The sequence below is a fragment of the Anabas testudineus genome, chromosome 22 (assembly GCF_900324465.2).
Source record: "Anabas testudineus chromosome 22, fAnaTes1.2, whole genome shotgun sequence".
NCBI classification, from domain to species: domain Eukaryota; kingdom Metazoa; phylum Chordata; class Actinopteri; order Anabantiformes; family Anabantidae; genus Anabas; species Anabas testudineus.
In genome coordinates this window covers 2,377,729-2,400,573 of record NC_046630.1, presented here as the reverse complement: position 1 = coordinate 2,400,573, position 22,845 = coordinate 2,377,729, and the positions used below count along the sequence as shown (strand labels likewise).

Sequence of the window (22,845 nt, the reverse complement as noted above, 5' to 3'; positions counted from 1 at the left end):
AATCTGGACTCATCAGACCACGTGACCTTCTTCTATTGGACAGTTCTTAACCCCGTCTTATTTAAATCCATGTTGTGACTGTTTTTTGGACGCACAGTGTATAATCTATAAAGCGTAAAGTATTGATCACGGTACCAAGTGACGTCTTGAAAACAGCAGTTATCACATCTCTAAAAGCCGAACCAGAGAATATTTGCTGACCCTCCAGTTGATTAATTGAGTCGCTGCTGCAGCTCTCGTTCACTGTGATGAAGTTGAAGGTCTGTTATTAAGCCCTTGCTGACGTTTTCGACTTCTCCTCTCAGGCTTTGAGACGAGCTGCGCGACACCATGAGCTCCAAAGTGTGTAAGAACTGTGGCTGCTCGGACATCGATGTGGACCAGGCGAGAGGCGATGCCGTCTGCATGGGCTGCGGCTCCGTGCTGGAGGACAACATCATCGTGTCCGAGGTGGAGTTTGTGGAGTCGGGAGGCGGAGGATCGCTGGCTGTCGGACAGTTTGTCTCAGCAGAAGGTGAGAATGACGAACTGAACACATCAGTACAAAAACCCAAAGAGATGCCATCATAGGTTCGAACAGTACAGTTTATTATATCTGTATTTAATTAGGTCCTTGTGAATGACTGACACGTATGTTGCTCAGTGATCACTGAACTTCATCAATCATAGATAAAACATGAGTGTTTCCATCAGGGGACCAACAGAAAATTCTAAATGGGATGTGCGATGATGTTGGAACATAGTAAAATAAAAAATCTGACTCTAAAATATTATCAGGGGACTTACTTGAAAACCTGCCCTGCACCATCATTTATCATTTTTATATTTCAAACAAGGGTTAATACGCTGGAACCAGAAACGATGATTCAGTTATCAGAATCAGTTAATTAATAGTTGCTGTTTTAAAGAATTTTGACTTCAGCCTGAATAAAATGAATTAATTATTAAAACTCTTGATCATAAAATCATGTTGTGGGAGTTTTTTGTTTGAGTCATGATTTTAAAACCACAACAACTACTCGCTTTTACCGAACCTTCTGTTAAAGACAGAATTTAGTGGATTTAGTTATATTGTGGAGACTGGATCTGGATCTGGATCTGGACCTGGACCTTCACGTTGGTAGTCATCTGAGTGAGTGAGTTGTCACATGGACGTTTGCTGAGAGAACAGGAAACGCTGTTGCTCTTATGTAATGTGTTTCTATGAGGGGTGTGTTGGTTTCTCAGCTGCTTATCTCTGTTTAACCTTCAGATTATCTTTGAGAACAGTTTACCTGTGCTGAGTCCGCAGTGTCTGTGGTTTAGTTCCAGCTCTCGTCCTCTAGAGTGCGCTGTTTAATAAGATGTGCGCATCTGATTTAGCCAACTATTAAAAAAAAAACACAAGCAGAAACGTGAAGATACAGGTAAAAGGATGAAGACCAGAAAAAAACACAGCAAATTCACTTCCTGTTTAAAATTTCATCATGTACCACTGATGATTTTTTTAAACTGTCATAAATCAGGTTTTGGAACTACACTTCTACAGAAAAATGAGGAACATGTGGAACAAAACTGGATTAGTACAAACAGAATCAGTTCAACAGTGTTTATAATACTTCTTTTATCAGTAAGTCAGTAATTAAATCACTGCCTTAGTGGAAAACTTCTACTTTTTTCCTATAAAGTATGTTTTTACAGCAGCTTGTGCTTCTATTTTTTTTTGTCTGTGCCTTTTGGCATTTACAATCTGGAGACATAATTCTTGCACTCCTTCTGATGATATCCGCCTCTGTGTCATATCTGTGTCTTCAGCTGGAGCCAAACACCCCTCGTTTGGAGATGCACACCTGTCAGGTATGGGGAAGGAGTCCAGAGCTCAGACGCTGCAGAGAGGTGAGTGAGCAGCAGAGGGCGCCACCTCGATACAGCTGCTGCAGCATGTTCGTGTTCATCTTCGTACGGATGCAAGTTCAAGATTTGTATAATGGGTTTTCTGCTGTTATAAAGAAATGAGATTCAGTAAATTAGAGTTGCAGAAGGTCTGAAGTGACACAGTTTCTGTTTAAAGACGCTCATGTTGTTATTGAAACCCGAACACAGCGTCAAGCTTTAAGTTAGAAGAGAGCATTTTATCTTTTTACTCAGGGGTGGATTTAAGTTTTAGGGGGAACAGTCCCTAATATTTGATAATAATCAGCACATATTCATGTGCATTAAAATGTTATTCTTCATTTGTTTCACCTTTCGTGCAGAGTTCTCCTCTGAAAGCTGCTACGTAGCAAAGTAATTAAAGGCCCTTAAGTATTTTCTGAGATTTACCTCGAATCTTTTTATCCTGTTTCCTCAAAGAGCTGCTCTCATATCTACTTCTTACAGTCACAGCAGCAGGTTTTTGTTCTTTAGTGCTTTGGAGGTTTGAGTTTTAACAAATAGTTTGAGATGAATAGTTTTATTCAGGCTGTAATATCTTTGAAATAAGTTCAATTTCAGTGTCTCCAGGAAAAACGTGTACTTGCATGTTATCTGTGATTTAAAATAGAAATGAATTGCTCAGCTTCGACCTTGGAAGCAGCATTTGAAAAACGTCCCTTTAGTCTCTGTTCTGGAGCCTTCAGTCCACATTTTATAGATTTTACCTATAAATTCAACCTTGACTGTGTCTGCAGGGAAAACCCAGAGAACAAAGGCTGAAAACAGAGCGATGATTTAAAGGAGCAGTTCAACAGTGTTGGTCTCAGCTGCCTCTAGAGTCCACGGTGATGTCTTTAGAAATTGAACATTGTCACCTTCATCTGAGGGTTTCTTGAAGGACACTTGAATTTGACTGCTCCCTAATCAGAGTTTCAGTGAATCTCAGATTGAATTATTCCTCGTTCTTCTGGGCCCCTAGAGGGACCCTCAGGGGCCTCGTGGGTGTCCCCAGCCCCAGTCGCAGGCTCAAGAGTTTTATCTCAACAACTGTGCTCTCGAAACACAACAGCAACTCGTGGAAAAAGACGAACCGCTCAGCGGAGGGTTGGCAGTCTGCCGGGCAGAGCCCCAGAGCTCGGATGTGACGGCGAGCAGCTGGTTACCGCGGCGACAACCGTCTGCTCATCTGATGATGTTTCAGCATCAGAGCCGCAGAGTCACAGAGCTGTCAGACTGCAGCAGACGCTGAGTAATGAGGAGTGTGTAGATACAGGGTGTGTGTGAGAGAGACGGCGTAGATAGGGATTAGTTTAGTCACTGTGTGTGTGTGTGTGTGTGTGTGTGCGTGTGTGTGTGTTTGGGGAATACTGGGTATCTTCTGTGTGTGTCTTTAACTGTGTGTATGATGAAAAGCTTTAATTCTGCTTGTGGGGGTTGAAACTGCTTCACACTACTTAAAGTTTAGGTTTTGGGGAAATGAGCTGTGAGGCTGTTCGAGTGAGACCAGAAGATCGATAGCACTCTGTAACCAGCTGAAACAACCTTACAAACGTGGTGTTCTCTAACACTAAATAGCAACTGTATGAAGTAATTTCAATGATATAACAACACAGCAATGCATTTACATTCCCTAACATGCACAACAACACAAGTCCAGTATCTGAGAATGAGTACCACATCTGATTCAGTACCAGAAATAGGAGCACAGGACAGCTGAATGGAGGAGAGATCGTCACAGGGTAGTGCCACCTTTTAAAACAAAATCTGCCCGAAAATAAAACCAACAACAAAGTGCTTCTTTAGAAATCCACTGTCTATCTGCAGCAAATAAAAGTCAGAAAACGCTGTTTTCCACCACCGTCCTGTAACAATCTGTGAGTCACGCTTCCAGAATAAGTCTGAGATGGAGAGGTCTGATTGCAGTTGGATTTCCTATGTGTTAACTCTGCTCCTTGACTACTTTAAAAAGCTGTGTGGTGGTTATATTAGTGCATGTCGAGGGCGATGGCTCACTCCAAAATAAAGATGGACAAATGCTGCTGTCTGCAAACTGCAGTCACAGATTAAAATGTTATTATTTATACATCGTCATAAATATAATTATCACATACAGTGGCAAGAAAAATGATGTGAACCTTCTTAAAATTTTACGGTTTTCTGCATTAATTTGTCATAAAAATGTGAACTAATCTTCATCTAACTGTTTCCTGTAGCTCTGACTTGGCCACTTGTTTTTCTGAAGCCATTCTGTGTTTTGGGTCATTTTCCTGTAGCATCACCAACATCTACAGAGTTTCAGCTGATGCACAGACATTCTCACATCAGTGCAAGCTGGTCAAGGCCTGATGCAGCAAAGCAGGCCCAAATCACAATGTTTCCTCCACTGTACTTTACAATTGGGACGATGTTTTCATGATGATATGCAGTGACCTTTTAACACCAGATGTAATTCTGTGTGTTTTTTCCAACTAGTTGAATTTAGTTTCATCAGTGCACAAAACATTTTGTCAATACTGCTGTGGAGTGTCAATGTGCTCTTTGACAAACTTCAAGCTGCAGTAATGTTCTTTTTATTAAACAGCAGCTTCCTTCATGGTGTCCTGTCATAGACACCCTGCTAGTTCAATGTTTTACCTACTGTAGACTCATATTAGCCCGTTCCGGTGATGCCTTCAAATCTTTGGCTGTCGATCTGGGTTGTGTTTTTTTACCGCATTGATGAGTTACCAAACTGGGTTGTGAGTGTGTTTAAGTGACCCGCACTCTGTAGTGCACCTGAACGTCTCGTGCAGACTTGAATACATCACAGGAGCTGCTGCTGCTCTGCTCGCACTACACCTGTATGGGCAAGACGTTCATTTATGGTTGGGGTAAAAGACTAGAGCGTGCACTATGTCAGTGAGCATCATCACAATTATAGAAAAACAAGTGTGTGTGCGGCGTGTGTCGAGTCTGTAGGGAGATTTATGGCCGTCTGTTAGTCTGCAGGCGTCTCTCAGAGAGGAACAGCTTCTCCTCTTCTTTTTGTCCTCCAGAAACTTTCCCCAGTGGCCGTCTGCGCCTCCTCGGTCTCACCACCGTCTGATTCATGTCTGGGAGCACAAACCCCGTCTCCTCCTTTATGTGTGTGTTTGTGTTCATGTATCACGGGTCCCTCATGTATCGGCCTACAGCATGCTGCAGTGTAGGCGTCATGACTGGAATTTAAATGTGGCTTCACAAACTGTTCCAGGGCAGATTTATGTATGAAAACACAACAGTCTGAATCACGGAGTGGAGCTGCAGTAAAGACGTCTGATTCACATAAATCTCGATGTGGAGCTAGAAGGTGCCTAATATTAACAATCAATCAGCAGAGTGAAACGAGAATGATCTGCAGCTCGGTGCTTTTTGGCCTCTTGTAGTCACAGTTTTGTTGCTTTGGGTGCATTTACTGCAGGTTCAGTTTGAGTGTTTCCACTTTTCAGTGGACAGATTCTACAAACCCGTTGCAAACCAACTGTCCAGCACCAGACAACGTTTATGACTTTATGACAACTACGTGATGCAGTTTTCTGATCTGTTATATTTGACAGACGAGAAGCAGAAGGCTCCTCCTGACATGACGCTTCATATCCAAATGAAACTGAAACTGTACATCAGACTTTTACCTTCAGATAAACATTTTTATCTAAGTCCTCAAACTTCGTCCTCATTTCTAAGTTTTTGCCTTGAACTTAGTTTCCTGCAGGGGACAAATCCAAATCCAGATAATTAAAATAAAAGCCACATTTGCCTCCTGAACAGCAGCCACAAAGTTGGCTGAACCTACTTACAAGATTTTTAAAGTCATACTGTGATAATTCGAGACGTGTGTTTTGGTGCTTCACGTCTGTTTGTCGATGAGCAGATCAGCGGGTTAGTTTAGTTTACCATGAAGACTAGTTCTGAGAGTAACACTCAGCATCTCTGAAGCTTAATAACTTATAGATAGTGTCGAAGCTCGTCTCTGGTATCAGGCGTGTACGAGCTTTCACAGACTGTTATCGTCTCTGTCGATGCTGTGATCGGACGATTTGATCTGTTTCAGGTGCTCCGAGTTGTCCAAGGTCAAAAATCAGCGTTCACACATCCTCAGTTATGGCTACCAGCCGTGACCTGTGTGTCGAGTCGGTCTGAGTGAGTGTGTTTGATGGGTTATATCCTCATAATGATGACAGGTACACGTGGGTTCTTGAATAAATGGCTCCCTCTGATCCGGTAGCTGTATAAATGCCACTCTACTTCAGGGCGTCCCAGTTTTTGTTCACGTAAATGTTATGAGGTGTTATTTATTTACTTGGTTAAAGGTTCCTCTTAAGGAATCAGTTGGTGCTTTGAGGTTTGAGCTGTAGAGCGGAGTCATGCAAAGGGCAGCAAATGGTTTTATTATTTATTTATTTTCACTTTAAATCTGCAAGACGAGCTCTAATTACAGCTGCAGCGCTGTGTCTCTGCCCTACTTATCATCTGTGACACAAACTTTAGAAATTAGGGTAGCAATTAACTTTTTTTGTCTTGTTCACAGCAGCTGGTTCCGAACAGAAGGCACCAAACAAATACACTCACAGGTCTGTGAAGTTGTCAGTTAAAGTTTTAGTCTTGTTCCTTCAGGTCTTTGTTTAGTTTTTGTTATTTTTATGGCTCAAATCTCATTAGACATGTCTCAACTATGTCAAGTCATCATGAAGCAGTAAAGCATCCCCACAACATTACACTGCCACCTCCATGCTTGACCATAGGAATTCTGTGTTTGGTTTACTCACCGTCGTCTTCCACTCTCCCATAAAAGCTTTTTCTACTTTGTGTTTTTGGTAGTGGAGTCATGATAAGTCACTTTTATTGAGGTGAGAGAGGCCTGCAGCTTTCTTTGGACTGTTGGTGACTTCCTGGATGAGTTGTCACCGTGGTCTTTGACTAATTGTGGGACTTGGACTTTTCCACCTCATGGTACTGGCTTGACTTGGCTCTTCTGGCCTTTATTTGGTTTTCCATTGGGGAAAAGCTATGGACCACCTGGTACCTGGAACCAGGAACTGAACCACTGACCCAGGAGCTACTGCCCTGCTTGGTGTTAGCAGACGTAGAGCAACATAATACTGTGACTCTGTGTTAAAGCAAACCAGCACTAGCATCAAGTTTATGCAAGTGAAATAGGAGAATATTTACTGAATGAAACAAGAAAAAAAATCCTCAGCTCCCTTTTGCTATTTGAAATAACTTTGTTATCCTTCCAAGACTGATCAATGCAGTTTCTTTTTTTGGCAGAAACTAAACGGCGTCATGTTGTGAGAATTGTTCTCTTGCACCCAGCTACTGGGAAATTGTTCATGAGAGCTGAGTTAAAGCTTTTAAACTAAGTCCAAAACAAAGATAATTTACAACAACAGGCTAGTGCATCGTGGTCTGTAATCCAGTTTAGTGTGGATCTCTGTGAAGCTTGTTCAAATACTGTTGGTCTTGTTGGTTTTGTTCATATCTACAGGTAACTTATGGTAAGCACGAACCACTGTAGCAGAGCTCGTGATATGATGACCGAGTCCTCCAACATTCAGCTCAGTGTGTCGTAACTGAACCAGTTGATATTAAATCATGTTTCTGCTGAAATCAACAACAACACTGAACATTTAACACACTGAATTCTTGCTGTGCGTGTTTCATGTTGGATTTTGTTTTAAGATGTGTAGGTGGTTTTTCACTTTAAATAGACAAAAGGGGAGAAAATAAGAAGGAATGATACTGAAATTAAGAAACGTCTGTTTGGACTCACGGTCAGAGACTTAAATTATTAACGCACAAGGACACGTCTTTATTGAACATGCATGTGAAGGATTAAGAAGCACGTGACAGACGCAGGATTAGTTATTCATTGTATTTACGAAGTCATGTATTTGTGGCTATTTAGCATTTTCTTAAGTCCGGCTGATCAACAGTCTCCATCCACTCCGATTCTGCTGGTTTGTGACGTGAACGTGTGTTAAACCAAACAACATGAGCTCAGAGCTTCTCACATTCCCAGACATGACACTCGTTCAGTAGGCCACACACACATCTGGTTTCATATAAGAGGATGCTGAACATGTTGATCTCGCACACACACACACACACACACACACACACACACACACACACACACACACACACACACACACACACACACACACACACACAGCAGTCTTTATAAATTCTTTTGTCATGACTCCACCTGCTCTTACACCAGAACTGAACTGTCAAGTGTGTTTTAATGTGTGTGATAACATGGTGATGTGAACTAGCACACGTGTATAATAGAGCTCTGTGCGTACCAACATGCTTTCAGTGCTTTTTTTGTGTATACTGTAACATATTGTAATGCTTGTGTAATTACATTTTTGTTTCTCTGTGATCACTGCATCAGATTAGGAGACAATGGCGACTCTAAATTCCAGAAATGGGACAAACACATCGAACACAGACACAGAATCATGTTGTTCTGTTAAAGGACTGCAGCTAAACATTGTTTTTATTATCAGTAACATGACATTAAACATTCATCATCATCAAAAATAAATGAAAACCCCATGGGTGGTGCCTTTAAATAAACAGGAAGTGGGGAGTTTGCAGCTCCTTCAGTTGTTGTTAATGATCAAAGTTTTCATACGTTAACCACGGTGATCAGTGTTTCTCCGAACTGAAAAGACTATGTTTGTGTCTCCTCAGCGAAACAGCACATCAACACTCTGGGCCACCAGCTGCAGATGAACCAGCACTGTTTGGACACAGCCTTTAACTTCTATAAGATGGCGCTGGCCAGGCACCTGACCCGAGGACGCAAAGCCTCCCACGTCATCGCCGCCTGTCTCTACATGGTCTGCCGCACAGAGGGGACGCCACGTATCCTTGTTCCTCATTAAATGTCCAATCAAAGTCATGTTTAGGCCTCAGTGGTCATTAAAAAACACATTCCTGTGTAATGTAAACAGCACGGAGACCCTTTACTCTCCAAAAGCCAAATTTCTACTTTTGCGGATGCAGCTGTCTTTGAGAAGTGAAGCATCTGTTTTCTGCATTTTAATTTAAATATAACTCAGAATTATAACTCAGTAAAACCAGAACACACAAATGCAAAAGAATAAATCTGAATTCATGTAAAACGCTTTTAAGTAGATAACTATGTATGTAAGTAGGTATAAAATGATCCACTTATAGTTGTTTTATATTTATGGCAGCAGTAAAAACAGGAGCTGCTCAGGACCTAGCAGAATGTTATATTTATATATGTGTTTATATGATATTCTTCAACTTTAGGCTTAAAAAGGAGGCTCAGATGTTTGTTTACATCATCAAGCATCATGGGAACTAATCTTAAAACTGAAATAATGTGTATTCCTCTCAGAAAGGGCAAAAGAAAATGAGAATAAATCCTGCTGCCAGAATCTTAATCTCTTGACATTACTAAAGTTCAGTTTCGTAACAACATGCTTCGAAATGTCTGGAGGGAATTCCTTCAAATTTGGCACAACTGCCTGAATGATGAACTGATTCAATTTTGGTGGCCAAAGGTCAAAGATTAAGGTCACTGTGACCTCATGTATGTCCCATTCTCGTCAATGCCATATCTCAGAAACACCGGGACATAATTCTGACTTCAGTGTTTCTTTATTTGTCCCCTGTACATGTTAGTGGGTGAAAATAGTAACTGACATCTTTCTGCTGTTAACAGTTATTAATCTAGAGTAACTATTTTATATATAAAATATGTCTAATTGTTAAAATTGATAATGAAGCATAAAATCTGAGCCTTGGATCCTCAGATGCCCAGAAATCCAAACCACATCCTGAAGGTAGTGTTTGCATGTTGACCTGTGGTCCTGTGGGTGAACTCTGTGACAGTGAGGAAACCCTGTGTGTTGACAGTGAGCAGGAGTTCAGTGTCGGCTGAGACTGAGCAGCGCGGTAAATTTCTGAACCTGCATCTTGAACTGGCTGTAGATGGAACATCAAGCGGTGCAGGTTACGTTTGATGTGAACCGAGTCGTCTGCAAACAGCAGCTCACTGAGATTCAGAGTGATGTGTCATCGTTGGATAATGGGACTTTTAGATTCCTCCTAAGCTGGGAGGCTCTTTTTGTGCTGTCGTCTGTTTGCTCCAGAGTCCCGTCGCCTCTGAGGATGATTGTGTTATGTAACAGCAGCACAGCACAGGACAGCCGAGATAGGTTTACCTAATGAAAGAGGGGCGAGGAGGGTGTGATGCCTTCCTCTGTGCAGGTCTGTCTGTCTGTGCGTGTTTCAAGGAGGGAGGCTGCAGTAAAAATAGCTCTGCTCACTTCCTTTTCCACAGCTGGGTGAGTCTGTAACGTTGTCACAGAGGAGAATCAGGACAGAGATGCAGGGAGAAGGAGAGCAGAGTGAGAAGGACGCATCCGTCTAATGTGGTGTTTGTGTCCATGAGCAGACTGTAGACAGATGGTTCACCTGTTCAGGACCCTGTCTGCTTCTTAATGTTATGACTGTCGGTCATATGCAGCTGTTTGTATGAAGAAACGTAAGGAGTTTAATTAAATTAAAATTAAAGTTTAAATTAAAGCAAGTAATTCAAATGTTGGCATTCAGAGGTTTATTTAAATCTGCTGTAGCAGGAAGAGCTTAATTAGACGAGGTTTGTTCAAGACCTGTTTCAGTATTTCGTTTTGTTTCTCATCTAATTGAAAGTGTTTTTGTTCAAGCTGTCTGCTGCTCTTATGAGACGTACTTCAGTTAGATATTATTCGTTTCACTGAACAAACATGATGAAGAAAACTAGAATTTAGTGAGAGGACGAGGGCGAAGGAAGCTGTGTGTGTTATAATTAATAATAAGCTGAAATAGGAGTGATGACGCACATTATAGAGCCAGTTCTGCACAGATGTGAACACAGATGAAACTCACTGATTTGTTGTATGAGAACATTTATGCTGCTATGACCAGTGTCTGTCTCTCTGATCGGCCTCAGCCTCACTCGAACTGCAGATTTCCATCCACCTGCTTTTTGTGCATTTTTAATATGTGCATAAAAAAAACCCTAAAAGAATCTCGAAACATTTCAAAGAGGATTTTCTGCTCGGCTGAGCTGAAAAAGTTGTTTCTATCAATAAAAGCTTAATGCTGTTAAAGTGCAGCCGAATATATCAAGAAGCCTTAAACATCCAGCTTTTATATGAGAAATGGAAAAATAGCAGCAGACAGAATCTGTGCAGAGCAACAATGATCCTTCCATCAACACATAAAACAAGCTGACGTCATATTCCTACAGTTGTTTTAACACCAGCTGTTTCTCTGCACTTCTCATGTTTGTGCCAGTTTAACTTTTGGTTCGAATTTCTCTCCATTTGGATGGAAAACATAAAATAAACATGTCTTATATAAAGGTATTCATGATGTTAGTTGTAGTAGCGAATGGAAAAAGGGAGACTGATTATTCAAACGCTGCCTAGTTTGACACTAACCCACACAACCACAGACCCAGCAGCGGCTTCGACAATCTGCCGCTTCCATCGTTCTTTTTAAGCCTTTACCTGTTCTGTGGTAGATTTCCTGCCGAATTTGTTGAGCTTCTAATTTCAGAGCCATTAATCTGTTACTAAAACAGCCTCCACTTCTCTGGTTTCAGGCTTTTCAGCAGATTTAGGAACGTGGCTGCAGAGCATTAGTGAGGTCAGCGCTGATGCTGGGAGATAAGGTGCTTCATTGTTGACAAGCATGTCTTTATGGGGCCGCTGTTGTTCACTGTGAAGCTGCACAAACACACTGTTGATAAAAAGTTAGAGGATCTCTGCAGTCGTTCTGAACAACCCCAGACAAAAAGCTCGTAAACAGTTTAAATACCCGTTTCTTTAGATGAGTGAGTCATCCTGCATCCTCCCTCCTCCTTCCTGCTGCACCACATAGTGTGTAAGTCGTTTTATTTTCCCCTTAGTGGACCCAGATGTGTTGAAGGACCTGCTGTCATTTATTTTCCTGATTAAGGGAGTCGCCTGTAATCTCCAGACGGCGTGTGCTGGGATTATCTTTTCCATTTCATCTGCGCTGCTGCTAATGCCATTGTGAGGCCTTTTCAGAGGAGCCCTGGTAATCCTCCCTGGCAGTCTGGAGACAGGTGCACCGTCACCACTGAGACCAGTGGTCCGTCTCTGTGCGGACGTCCAGGGGCCGATGACTCGGACGTATGTGTGTTGTTGTGAGGTCAAAGTTGAACCTGCAGCACGTTCATCAGTATATTTAGAAGAGTCGTGTGCTTGGAGGTGACAGCCTCATCAGATTTACTGACGCAGCTGCCTGAGCTGAACTTATTCACTTATTTTATTATGGCCCCCGTGTCTTCGGAGCAGGTGGAAAGTCACAAAGCACATTTAAATATAATAGATTGTTTTTATGTGAGAACGCAGGTTTGAGCAGAATCTTAAATGTTCAAACTGCTGAGTGAAGGCGAAGGACAGGACGAGGTTATTAGATAGTAGACATAATCTACAATGACTGTTCCATAATTCAATCTGCTGCTGGTATCTCAGCACTCGACAGCCTCTGCATTCTTACTGTTTTGTTCATATATGGTTTAAATTGTCTCGTCTGTTTAAGGCATCTGTGCGCTGTTGTTCATTTTAGTCATTTTTTCCCACATCTATTAGGAGGTTCAGCTGTGCGCTCCTCATATGGTCATGAATGTTCCTACAACACAACTATGTGGACAAAAATATGAATATTTACATATATAAAATATATTTACAGATACTTTATTAAAGCAACAGTGAAATAAAAAGTGAATTTCCATTTAGCTTCTGTTGATTTTGTTAATTTCTTATGAGTTACAGTGACCACAGATCTGTTTTCCTCTTATTACCTTTTAACTCTGATCTCAGACATGCTGCTGGACCTCAGTGATCTCCTGCAGGTACGTTTCTAGAATATTCCCAGATTGAAACAAAGGCTGCTGCTAATGATTATTCACTGATTAATCTGCAGGTGATTTTCACCTGTAGAACATGACCGGTGACGTCCAGTTTATTGTGATGCTGAAAACTGAACTTAACATCTGCAGACTCTGAAACCTCTCACTTCCTCCTGATGCCTGCCCTGTTAGAGCAGCCACTTAAATACACTTAACCTCGCTCCATGACTCCATAATGCAGCTCAGCTGAACCACTTGCTCCTGCCGTCGTCCCGCTCTCACACTTTCACACTTGTAATTAAACCTGAGTCAAACATATATGTGTGTGTGTGTGTGTGTGTAAATTTAGAAACTCCTCCATTTGGCTGCATTTTTAATGGAAGCAGCCTCCCAGTGAATCAGGGGTGTGGTGGAGGTGGTGGAGGTGGTGGGACATTTCTCAGAGTCACAGCTGGTCAGGGGCTTTTATTTTTATGCGCCCAGCTGTCCTGGAGGAGCCGGCCACCCCTCCCCCATCGTACACACCCCAGCATGTGGAGGCTGGGAGTGGATTTGAAGTGGATTTCGGGTGGGTGGGGTTCAGGGGTTATGAATGCCCAACCTTTAGGCTGCTGTGGCTGTGGGGTCACTTCATTACGGCTCCACCGGTCGGTTTTACACCGTTTCAGTCTCAGTCCATTTCGATAAGGTTCTTATTGATCTGGATTAGTACTGACTTGACATGTGATGCGTCTCAGAGTCGCGTTCATTTATCACATGCTCTGAATGTTTTCCACATTTCAGACACATGCACGAAGGAACAGATGCAGGATTCTGCACATTATCAACGTCTTGTTGACAGATTATTTCTGTTTCAGTGTCCTCGTTTGGTCATAAAAGTTTTTATTGCAGAATGATTTATCATTTCTGTAAAACTGAAACAACTTTCAGGAGCTTCGACTCTCAGATTTAATCAGATTGAAAACTTAAAGAAAATCGCTCAGTGTTGCATTTTCTCCCAAACTATGATACGTTGGAGTTTTGAATCACTCTTAATAAGAAATTTTAATTTATTAAAGTTATTTTCACCTTTTGTAACATCATTTATTTATATAACTTACCTGTATATTCGTTTAACTAACATAATTTATAGCTTGGATTTTAACTTGTACTTGAATTATAAAGTAAGTTATTAAATTAAAGAAAAAGCAGAAACGATCTGAACCTTTATTCTAACGAAGGGTCTGAATGTTAAACGTGTTCACAGCAGCTGTATGGTTCTCATTTATACGACTGGAGCTGTGTCACATCAGGAATCCTTTAATTAAAAGCTTTTCCCCTTCACTCGCAGCCACCTGTTGAGTCTCGGCCCTGAAGGATCAAGTGACCCTGCCTTGTTTTTGATCAGAGTCCTGAGTTTTGACCCGTCGACCCTGAAAGTTTCACTTAGCGCTGCAGAGGAAAAGCTCTCGTGTTCTTGTCGGTTTCTCTCTTTCTCCTACGAGCGCTCCCACTGTCAGCAGCTCAAAGCCATGATTCTTTTTAATTGAACGACTCGAGCTCAGCGTTGAGTTACTGATCAAATATCATGTTCAAAGTTCTAGGACGGTGTCCGATTTAGTCGTTTGTGTGCGATTCACAAAACTCTGCGAGTAAAGACACTGGACTTGAAACTATGTAAAGTTCCACATGGCATCACAAGAGACTCCTCATAACATCGAGGTTAATAAAAAGTAAATCCAACACCGGTGCTCAGATGGTCAAACATCTTGTAAACAAGTTGATTATCTGCAGCACATTATTTGTAGGGTCAAGTGTACAAGCCTGAAATGCCTGTGACAAATGTTTGGGCCACTTAAAAACACAAGTGAGAACAACGTACTGCAGTATTCATGAATTTCTATTTTTAATAGATGAAGTGATGAAAAAACTACAAGAATAGACTCAAAGTCAAAACATCTCCAGTAGAAAATTAAAATGACTGCTTAGCTGCAACATATTCAACAGGTACATTGTGACTTGTGTTTGGTCCAAAACATTAAAGTTGCTGCAGTAAAACCAAAACAATGAGCTGAGAGATGTTAAAATGCTTTGTACGGTTGAGGGAACCTGTAGCGTTGGGGGTTCTCCATCCATCCCACCGTCTCAGGTTAGCTGCTCACAGCTAGAGCTTCATGCAGGAGTTGATCTGTCGCACAGAAAGTGTTTTTCTGCTGTGAAATATGAAGTTTGTTGACTTTTCCCACAGAATAAATCATAAAATCTGCTGCAGTTTAAAGACTTAAACAGTTTTTATCTGTTACTACACGGACAGATGTTTTCACAACCTGCTCCAGTGTGCAGCAGGATTTTCAGCTGGCTTGTTACTGAAGGACAGTGTTGTTCCATTTGGACATAGTGTGTCCCACAGGAAGACGTCCACAAACTGGCCAATCAGAGCAGAGTGGGATGGGGGGGGCAGAAGCTGTTTAAATTATAACATGGATAATACATTTTTTAACTTGAACACATGCGTTTGTATCAGTGGATAAAATACAAAAACTCTAAATGAAGTTTAAAATGAAATCAAATGTGAAAGTTGTTTAAAACATAGTACAGATGTTGATTCCTGGTTCCTTCAGACAAACAAACAGGAGAAATCAACATCCCTGCTTTCAAATTTAAAAACTCTGGAGTGACCACACTTGTTCCACTTCCTCCTCCTCCACCACGGTTTCTGCATTTCTGTGTGAATTCCTTGCAGGAATCCACTTCCCAGAATAGCAGGGGAGCATCTGTGTCCCTGCCCGACTCCAGAGGGGGCTGAGAGCGAGAGTCCGTCTGTCTGGTCCAAAAACCCCCTCGCCTCCAGCTTCCCCCCTGGAGGTCTGGAGAGTCGGTCTGAAGGAATGACAGAGATCTGACCCGAGTTCGCGACCTGATCCTCCAGCTTTCGCTGCCGTCTGCTGCAGATTTTAGGCCTCAAACTTAATTCTGAGCTTTATTGCTGTTAGTTTGTGGAGATGATGATAGATGTGCAGCCGGGTGGCTTTGTTATTCAACAGTACTCTTCATTAGCTCCTTTCAGACGGAGTGGGGGTGGATCGGGGGATGACAGAATTTACTGCTGAGCCTTCTGGAGGTGTTGTGGCTGAAATACAAAGAAACATCTGTGATGGGAGGCGCCACAGTGATAACCCCGTCGCCGCACTCGCCCTCATCCAACCACCAGTTTGTAGCTTGGTGCTCAGCCTAGTTCAGCTGCTTCATTCGATCCGGTTCCAGAGAGTCGGTGAACTAGTTAGAAAGTTCATCCCACAGGACTTTGTTTAAATTTATCATGTTTAGAGCAGAAGCTTTTCACCAGTGATGTGAAAACTCCATGGTTCTTTAACTATAGTTAGAACGTGTTGGTCACAGAGCAAAGACAGAAATTAGGATTATGGGATAAAAACCATCCACAACATGTTGGTAAAGCTTTTACCAAACGACGGTGACGTCACAAAGATGAGTAGAAAGAAAGTAAAGAGAGCGAGAAGTCATTCTTGATGTTAGTTTGAAGTTTCCTGTCCACAGTTTTATTTAAGTCTCTGATCAATAGGGAGTTGGTTGAAGGGTGACAGGCGGCTCCAGTAATGTTTACTACTAGAAACAGGTCCTGGATCAGATCCCATCACAGCCTGTGTTGGTTGTTTCACTTCTGTTTTGCTTTTTTCTACCAAGTTTAAGTGTCAGCAGGGAACAGATCGAGCTACATACTAAACCCCCATAAACTCTTTAAAACACGTTGTATCTGCAACAAATAATCAGTTGACGCATCACTGTATAAATATCTGGACTGGATTTGACTTGTGAAGCACTTTTGTTTTTCAAGTACATCTTAGAACAGATGGAATTTCTTTGCCTCTGCCTGTTTTCCAACTTTGAGGTTTGTTCACTCACAAGATGGAAGGAAGCATCATAGATGAAGGTGTGAGGAGGGGAAAACGAAGTGACCTGGTGTCTTCCAGATCTGACTGACTGAACACACCAGGTATTCAGCCGGGCAGCAGCCTGTGAGGACCAGAACTTGTGATTCAGATAATAACTTGAGTAATCAGTGGAAATCATTTAAGGCACCACAACTGTTGTCAAATTATTATCTGTTCTCTGACCTCAAATAACGTCCGTGCAGGAACCCAGTGACAGTTGTGTCTGACACTTTAGCAGGAAATCGATCTGAAGGACAAAATGCAGGAGGAGGGGGTCGACTTAGTGAAAGATATTCTGATTATAAATTAATCGACAGAGAAAAATCCCTTTAAATTGTGTTGAGTGTTTAATCACACATATTGAAGTGAAATGTTCAGCAACCTTCAGCTCGGTTATGTAAGCAGATCAGTGAACCTGACGGTGACGTAACAGCCTTATCTCATATCCTAATGTCTCCCCCCAAACACACCACCGTGCTCAGTCATGTATCTTGTGAGGTGAACAGCCTGAACGTCTGCCGCTCAAGCTCCACTGTAATTCTGTAAGTGGCTTTGAATGGAGTCCTCAGATTCACTTAGGACACACAGGGATCACGTGAACACTAAATCCAGTAAGAAAATTAGACTTAACTGGCAGCACAAGGTTCTTTCTGACAGACACGTGCTTTAACGTTGGCTTTTTTTTTCCACAGGTGAACGTCTACGTGTTGGGAAAAACCTTTCTTGTCCTGGCCAGAGAACTGTGCATCAACGCCCCGGCTATAGGTACTGAACTCCACTTAACCCTTTCCACTACATTCACAGTGTTGAATGATGCTGTCAAACTGGTGAGTGAAGTCTCGGATCCAAACAATTTCAATTTACAGACACAACTTAACTCGCAGCAACTCTTCATATTTGTAAAAGCTGGAACTTGTGAATTTGTAGTTGCACAAAAGTTTGGAGACTCACAACTGACGGATGAAACAAAACAATGGACCCAGTATGTTTGTGCGCCAACAACACTTTATGTTCCTCTGTCTAAACGCTGGCGTCATTCACACTCCACACCTCAAGCCCCAAATTAATCTGCAAACTGTGCAGATGTTTCCAGCTGTAAAAGACTAAATATTTATAAAATGTTTTAATGCACCAATACTACAGTGATTAAGTGGTTTGGCCATGAAGGCACTGGATCAAATCAAAGGCTAAAATCATGTAGTTTGCATTTTCTGAACACAGATATGAAAAGAGCCCAGTCACCAGAACAACCTGTGTGTTTTTTTGTGGGTCTGCGTTTGTATTTTTAACTTCACTCTAGAGTTCAGGTCCAAATCATTCTCTCCACGGATAAGACACAAAATACAACAGTTTACTGCATAAACTGCTGTATGATGCAGACTCTGTTCTTCTGCTGGTTCACATATTTTATATTGCTGCTATTTTGCTGTGTTATGTAAAAATGCCCCAAAATGTTTCAGAGTAGTTAAAGTTGATCTTTTTCAAATGAAAAAGACCTAAAACGTGTTTATTTGTTGGCCTCGTTTCCATAATATCACGCTGCAGTTCTCTTCGGTTTTACCCAGAGGGCGCTGCTGCCCCTCAAATCCCCACTCAGTCACCCAGACACCACAACAATGATGACATCTGCGGCTTCCATCACATAATAACCTTTATGTTTTATCATCAGGTGTATAGGCATTCTTGTACAGAACACATCTGGTCTTTAACAGCATCAAGCTGTTAACAGTTAAATCATATTTTACAAAAGACACATCGTTTCTGAGGCCGTTCCTCTGAAGTGCAAAACAACTCTGTTTTTGACAAGATTTCCATTTTTTATGAGTTTAGAATCATAACACTACATAAAGTTTGCTCCTGCTGCTTGGACTCTAGTAACAACATTGTATATAGACTTGCAATTACACAATTTGAAGCAATCCCTACTTGTTCCAGTTGTGGAGCTTAGCTTGATTACATAACCACAAATCGCTGTATTAATGTTGTTTCTACAGCAGCTGCAGCCTTTTAAACACAGAGCAAATAACATTAACCCAGTATTTAAATAAAAATAACATTAAATTAAATAAGATAAAACAGCTCCTTCGCTTTTAAAAAGGTCTCTCAAAGAACTAACCAGGCCATTTAGTGTGACAATACTCAAGTGTCTCTGATGCTACATTACTTTGAAGGCTGGGAGGCGAGGATAAACGTAATTTTCCATCAGCAGTCCAGAGCAGCTTATGCATAGAACACGAGCTCGGGGATCTGTCCTCCCTGTACTCCGGTCCCGTTGGTGCTGTCGGAGGAGCACTGGAATTGAAATGTCACCTTCCCACACTGCACCTCCGTCATGCCCTCCTGGCCGAAATAGCTCAGTTCGTTCCCATCCAGCACGGCGCTCACCGTGTAGAACGCATCCTGCTCCACCTGAACAGGATGCTCGAACCACACGGGAAATGTACTGCTCGACCCGTCTGACACGAACTTTGTCAGGTTCTGCGCCAGGATCACCCCTTGTCTCTTCAGTTCAATTTTTACGCTGTACTCAGCTTTGCCGCCGCTCGACCCATAAAGTCCCAAACCAGCGATAAAGATCCTCTTGTCCACTGCAAACTGAATGCTGTCACACCGGCCACGGTAGCGCCACTGATTGCTCCGGTAAGCTGAGGACTGGAAGCGGTGGCACCTCTGAGGCGCCAAGCCCTTCCTGGCAGTCAGAGGATAGTCCAGTTGGGGCTTTTTAGCTGCTGTGTACCACAGGAACACATTGTGCGTCTCCTCCAGTGTCAGGATGTCGGACTGTGCAGCCCCGTTAGCAAACTCCTCCAGGCTCATGGTGGGGATGCGCACCAAGAACAGCGCCTTTCCCAAGACTTCTCTTTTGTTGCGGGTGGTGGGCCCCAAACCTTGTCTCTTACACTCCGCTGTGGCCCAATTCATAACAGCCTCAAACACCACCACCTCCTTGGTGTTGAGCGTCTCCCTCCGTAGGATTATCTCCAGTGTCTGCAGGTCGATCTCACAGAAGCCCTCAGAACACAGAGCGAGCTCAGCCTGAGCATCAATAACCTCCCAGCAGCGCTGCGTGAGCTCAGGCTCCTCGAACAGGCGGCTCTGGGAGAGCAGCACACAGGCGTTCTTGGCCTCCAGGCTCGTTTCCAGGAAGGTGACGCAGGCCTTGGCCAGTGCAGGGACAATGTACTTTTTGGCTGCATACAGGGTGGCCAGCACCGTGTCTGCCTCCAGGTCGATCTCGTCGCTGTACATATACCTGGATAAAGGAGAGGAGCCTTTAAATCACAGTAACTGTGCAGAAATCCAACTTCTACATCTTTAATATTTACTGTGCATAACGAGGCTCGGCGCACCACGTTCTACTAATTTTAGATACTTGGAAAAACTCTGCTCATCTCATTTTAATTCTCGTCTAATTTCCACTGCATCAAGAGTTCACAGAAAAGCAAAATGGAAACGAATGCCTTCAACTTTCCAGGAAACTGTATGACGACTTAACACATCCTGCACTTTACTCCAAAGCTATAAAGTGCAACGTGATGCTGGTAAAGCCAATGCTACTGAATGAGCAACAAAGGCAAGTTATTTATATCTACTAGTCTGCACATATTCTCCTCTTTGAAAAATTGTCAGGCTGTGGATAAGGAAAAGAGAAAAATGTTTCTAGTTGAACAATGAGTGCTGAGAAAACCAGCAATTACAGACTGTGCGGCTGCCACTGCTCTCTGGCGCTCGCAGCATCTTGGCATTCGCCTCTGCTTAGCTTTGGATGAGTAATAATATGCTTTGAAGTGACACTGACTGCGCTTGTCATCTCTCCTTCTGGTTGGTTGTGTGAGGGATAGTGAGTGCCTTACTTCAGCAGAATTAGAAAAGCAGCAGGTTCCACATCTGGGATATGGATCTCAGACTCTTCCTCTGCCAGATCGCCGTAAAACATGGCACAGAAGACGGAGCTTCCCACGGCCAGCACATACTAGGAGAAGGAGGGGAAGGAGCAGATGCGTCAGACACACATAACCAGAATTACTCTTCTTTGCTAAGTTCAACAAAGGAGCAGGAGCAGTTCTTTTCAGTAGCACTGGTGCAGGAACATAGACAATTAGCCTACGCAGTTAGAAACACATTTAATTTAACTCACAGAAATCAACAGTACTCAGTTTTAATGCCTTCGTGGTGCCCTCAGGGTTTCTATGTCTTCATAAAAGGATTCAAAAAGAGTTTTTCCAAGAGGTAAAACGTCTTTACCTTGTGAGCTGGAACCCTCTGCGATCCCCCCAAGGGGCCAACAATGAAGTGGACATCAGCCATCAGCTCATTGTTAAACATCAAGGCATTCCTAAAAGCAGAGCAGGTTTCATGAATAAGTATTGTATAACATCAAATCCTCCCACACTCCCACTTTTTGCCTAGAGACACTGGTTATTTTCATGTATTTGGGGAAGAAGCTATAGCTGCAATCATAGTGCTGCAACTGTTTATTTATAACATGATAGTTAACAGTGGCCCAGTCGTGTATATAAACCTGATGATACTCGAGTTTACTGTAATAACTACAATGAAAAATGGAAAACACACTTTTTGTATATAGATTGGTGCAGAAAAGTCACGTAAATATAAATTGATGCTGTTACAACCTATAACTACAGCACAGAGTAAAACAGCTTGCTGGGGGGGTACAATGACCTTATTGCCCCTTTTTCAGTTACTATCACATGAACACAGTGAGTTACAGCGGACAGTGTGCTGTCATTACACAACAATCCCACTGTGATCTACTTTTACATCATCTTTGGTGCAACTCTGCAGGGACTTGGAGGGCGACTCTGCACACAGCAGCACCGTGTCCTGGAGGTGACAGTCGGCGTTACCTCTCTCTCAGAGTGGGGTGGCTGCACTGCCAGCTGGGTGGGTCCACGTTGTTGTTGTTGATGTTCTGCTGGGTGGTCGGGGTGGTCGCCGTGCTGCTGCTGCTGCTGCTGGCCTGGTTCACCTGCACCTCCTTCGTCTTCTCGGCGTCCGCTACCGTGGTGCCGTTGGCCAGGTTGGTGTTGTTGGTGTTGTTGGGGGGGTACAGCTCCGCAGCCATCTTCTTCTTCTCCTTCTGCTGCTGCTGCTTCTTCTTCTTGCTCGTCAGGGACAGAGTCAGCACCTCATAACAGACCGGCAGCCTGCCCGGGAGCTGGCCGACCTTCTTGGACTTTTTCAGTGTTTCTGGAAGTAGGAGTAGATAAGTCAGACACCTCATGATCCGGCCATGGTGGACCAACCTGCAGTCTGCCGTGGGCATCGGCACAAGCCACCGATCTTCTTGGTGTTAGTATCCGGTGAGGTGGACCGGGATCGGGCTCTGGAGGAACTCACTAACCGGGGTCCGCTCGGCGCAGAATTCGCCCTTTTCCGTATGAAATTCGGCGGCTGCTGCGCCGCTTCAAGACGGCATCGACAGCCAAGTTTTCCAGGACAACATCTAAAAATCCGTCCAAGCTGCGGAGCTCGAATCCTCCGCAGGGTCCACCTCGGACTCCGGGCGCCCTCCGTCCCCTTCCCGTCGGTCACCTCGTCCCCTCTGGACCGAGAAACGTCCACGACGCGTCGCTTGTTTCCCTTTTCAGCGAGTGGGTAATCCGGAGTCGCCGCTGGGATTCGAGTCCGTGTCTTCCGCCCCGCCTCTGCGTTAATCCTCCGACATTTCTCCGTCTTCCTCCGAACCGGACGTCGAGCGGTCCCACTCAGCTCCGTCGTCCGTCGCTCGGAGTTTTAACGGCCGCTCGTTTTTCTGCTTCGTCTCCGTCGTGATCTTCCGCCCTCCGGACGCCCCGAGGGCCAATCAGGTGCGTGCTCCGCGCTGACGTCAGAGGAGCCAGAGGACCTCCCTCCGCGGCTCCGCAGAGTGCGTCACCGGACCGAAGCTCCGCCTCCGCCCCAAGAACTAGATATCAGTGATTAATTTATTTAATAAAATAATAATAATAATAATAATAATAAAAAACTAAAGTAAACAAGATGATGTTGTTATTCACGTAGTACTTATTTATGGCACTCATGAAACCATCACATTCACATCAACAAAAATAAATTAAATAGTTCAGAAAAATAAAA

At 43.1% G+C, this 22,845-nt stretch overlaps 2 protein-coding genes across 2 annotated transcripts in view; one reads left to right on the top strand and one right to left on the bottom strand.

Moving 5' to 3' along the window:
• LOC113148314 (transcription factor IIIB 90 kDa subunit-like) overlaps positions 1-22,845 on the top strand; it is an 85,587-nt gene that overhangs the window by 2,924 nt on the left and 59,818 nt on the right. The window contains exons 2-6 of the mRNA XM_026339977.1: positions 306-514; positions 1,795-1,875; positions 8,611-8,784; positions 12,789-12,820; positions 17,439-17,511. Coding sequence (XP_026195762.1) covers positions 331-514; positions 1,795-1,875; positions 8,611-8,784; positions 12,789-12,820; positions 17,439-17,511 — 544 coding nt within the window. The 5' untranslated portion in view covers positions 306-330. The remainder of the gene's footprint in view (positions 1-305; positions 515-1,794; positions 1,876-8,610; positions 8,785-12,788; positions 12,821-17,438; positions 17,512-22,845) is intronic.
• Positions 18,188-22,571, bottom strand: LOC113148315 (BTB/POZ domain-containing protein 6-B). The gene is made up of 4 exons (XM_026339978.1): positions 21,615-22,571; positions 20,992-21,082; positions 20,601-20,719; positions 18,188-19,999 (listed from the first exon to the last, which is right to left on the bottom strand). Exons 1-4 carry the CDS (start codon positions 22,031-22,033, stop codon positions 18,967-18,969), a joined length of 1,662 nt encoding a protein of 553 aa, XP_026195763.1. The 5' UTR covers positions 22,034-22,571; the 3' UTR covers positions 18,188-18,966.